General features: G+C 39.0%; 1 protein-coding gene across 1 annotated transcript in view; it reads left to right on the forward strand.

Annotated features, from left to right (window-relative positions):
- The window catches only part of TMEM144 (transmembrane protein 144), a 35,482-nt gene that overhangs the window by 17,182 nt on the left and 14,894 nt on the right, over positions 1-3,406 (forward strand). Inside the window, exon 9 of the mRNA XM_023516043.1 lies at positions 1,284-1,389. Within this exon, the coding sequence (XP_023371811.1) occupies positions 1,284-1,389 (106 nt within the window). The remainder of the gene's footprint in view (positions 1-1,283; positions 1,390-3,406) is intronic.

Raw genomic sequence — 3,406 nt, forward strand, 5'->3', positions numbered from 1 at the left:
AAGCAAATCCTGGGCCGAGGTGGTGGCTCACGCCTGTAATCCTACCACTTTGGTAGGCCCACGCGGGTGATTGCCTGAGCTTGTGGGTTCGAGAACAGCCCCAGCAAGTGTGAGACCCCATCTCCAAAAAATAGCTGGGCATTGTGGTGGGCAAAGGTAGTCCCAGCTACTTGGGAGGCTGAGGCAAGAGAATCGCTTAAGCCCAAAAGTTTGAGATTGCTGTGAGCTATGACAGCATATCATTCTACAGAGGGCTATTTAGTGAGACTCTGTCTCAAAAAAAAGAAGAAGAAAAGAAAATGGTGATGCAAGCTTTATCTTTTAGCTCCATGGGGCAATTTCCTTTGACCCCTGAGAATTTTAGGCTTGGATGCCCTTGAGCTCAGCTGCTTCAAGCAGTTACCAAGCCTTTGCAGTATTTCCAACCAACAAGTAAAGAACAAAAGCAACCTCATTTTTTAGGACTTGTGCACTTAAGGTAAAAAAGATAATGTGAAAGCTGACATGCTCTCAGCAGTCCCAGTCAAATTGAGCCAGAGTTTCTCTAACACTGCACCATTCAAGATGTGCACCCTCCACTGGGAATATCACTGCCCATCTTGTAGATAATTTTATAATCCCAAGACATTCATTGTCAAATATAGTGAAATAGTCTGTGTCCATGGGAGTCCTATCCCCACTGCCTTCATACGGACTCAGAGAGTTAGGCTCAACAACAGCCTTCAGAGTGTCTGGAATTTTTTGGACTACCAATGAAATACGTAATGGTTAATTGCTTACATTTCCCAATCGATGGCTTTTTTGAACTTTATATGGTGGTGACACCTTTGACTCAAGCATGTAAACCTTTCCCTAGGAAAGGAGGTCTGACAATTAAGTTCACAAACTCATCCTTGAAGAAGTGCTACGTACCCCATTGCTAAATATCACTATGGTCACCTTCAAGGTGCTCCAATGGGAAGCTGTGCACCAGTGCCCAGTGCCCAGTGTCAGCCCACAAATATCATACAACTTGATGAGAGAGCCAAGTTTATTTATGCAGGCTGTAAAATGTTGTCACCTCTGTAATGATGACTTACAGCGACAATCTTATACCTTCTGTACATCATGTACTTCCAAAATTAGTCAGTGGAGGACTGAAGCTGCCCAAGATAGATGGGTACTTTCAGTTTAACTGCTTGTGATTTGCGTTTTGAAGTATCCTTCAGTTATGATTCCATTTGTGGGTTTGTCAGAAATATTGCTTTGACCCAAGATTAATAGCGATTTATTTGTTTTTTAAGGGGCTGCAGTCTTGCAGTGATATCTGGAGTTCTCTATGGGTCTACATTTGTGCCAATCATTTATATCAAGGACCACAGCAAAAGAAATGACAGTGTGTACGCTGGGGCAAGCCAATATGGTGAGAGTAAAGCTATTTTACTTTATAAAAAAGTCCTTAATATTTATTTTTATGACCATTTACTATCACCATGAGAATTGTGGTAATAGTAAATATTAATATGTATACTGGCTCTTACCTCCATTGTAAGTGGTGAACAAGAAAGTCAATGAAGACTAATAGAAATAAAGGAGTATTCAGAGTATTTTTGTATGATTTTTAACATACAATCACGATTAATTTTGGTCAGGATTCATTTCAGCTACTTGGATCTTAACAGATGGTTTCTGGCTTTCCAATAATGTTTGGAGATTCTTTTCTAGTTAGATGATGCCTGGGAAATTATGTATTCTTTTGCTCTTTTATGAAAGGCTAAAATGTAGTACATAGAACTTTAAAATCAAGTAAAGATCAAAGTGCAGCCTTAGTAAAGGTCAAAGTGTAGCTATTTACTCAGAAGATATTATTTTTCAAGCACAGAGTAGCAAATTGGAAGACCCAACCCAAACCTTCCTGTTAATAACTCACTTTCCAGCTAGAATTAATCTCTCAGGAGTAAACTCAACACTACGCCCAGTCGCCTTGTACGTGCTCAAAAGGAGAAGAGGGAGTGTTTACTTTGGGGTCCTATAATTAAGTTGCAGCATGGCTTACACCCAGGAAATGATAAGAGAATGAAATTATTGATGAAATAAAGCTCTAAATCAGGTGGCACAGAAAATTAATGTGATCTGTGTTCAGGTAAGGCAGAAGTTTGGAGGGCAAAGGCATGAAAGATTGATAAAGAACGTGAAATAGGAACTCAGCTTTCACAGTGGAGAGATTCTGCGTAGATGCCCTAGTTTCCCCTTCCATTTACCATTTAGCCCTTAGACACAGTACTCAGACCTTTTTCTTTTTTTTTTTTACTTCTTTCTTTTGTTAAGATTAATACAAACACTCTTTTATATTTTTATAAAAAAGAATAAAAAACTGATACAAACAGAATAACATAGAAACAATTAAAAGAGAAGGAAAAAAAAGAATGGGAAAAATAAAAGGAACCAGGAATGAACCTAAAAACTTGGCACCACCCTTGTATACTCGCTAGAAATGAGCTATAAATTTGGCTCGTAGGTTTCTTGTAGCCACAAGGGAAATCAGATGGGTCCCCTGATTCGATGAGCATAAGATAAAAGCAAGTAATTGTTCAGGAGTACAGTTGTTCTTGGTCCTGGGGCATAATAAACAATGTCCTCAAAAACCTCTTTAAATAAAGAGAACAATGAGTTCTCAGACATCTAGCTTATGACAACTCTGAATGTAATGTGATAGGACACTTTGTTCCAGTTTACTCTAGAATGATTTTTTCAATTTTGTTTATTTAACAAACACAGATGCAGTATGTGTTGTATCCTAAGGACTTTACAAATACTTAACTCAGTTAACCCTCATAGCGACTGATGCCATTATTCTCTTAGTTTCACAATTGAGAAATGATTTGTCCAAGCCCTAAAGTTAGTGAGTAGTGGAACGAGGATTTGTACTTAACGTGGTGCATGCGTTTAATTGCTGTGTCTTGCTATCTTTTGTGGTAGTCCCTATACAAAGTCCTATTCTGATATGATCCAGAAGTAGGATTGAAGATTTAAAAGAAAAGACAGACTCTCTGTCTTGCAAGCGTTCCTCCATCGATATGGCCATTTGTTATCAAAATTTCAAGTGACAGAAACATTATGTCCAATGTAAGTTTCCCAGCCAACAGCCTGTTGTGCACCCATCTGTGTGGCCAGAGTACCATCTGCTTAAACAGTCAGTGGAGTTAGGGCTTTTCAGGGATTGAGACACCATTATGAGTTATCCACTCCCTTATGGACTTAGGTTTGTAATAAACAACTGAATAAAACCCTCGTTGGAATAACTTCCCAGATGTCCTTCTGGTGACTGTCATTTTGCAACCAAGATGCTGGTCTCTGGATTGATCAACAAACCATATAAAATTAGCTCCCCCCAACTTTTTTCACCTACATTCCCACTGCCATCAAT

This window comes from Otolemur garnettii, unplaced genomic scaffold (assembly GCF_000181295.1).
Source record: "Otolemur garnettii isolate 467f Iridium unplaced genomic scaffold, OtoGar3 scaffold00085, whole genome shotgun sequence".
NCBI classification, from domain to species: Eukaryota; Metazoa; Chordata; class Mammalia; order Primates; family Galagidae; genus Otolemur; species Otolemur garnettii.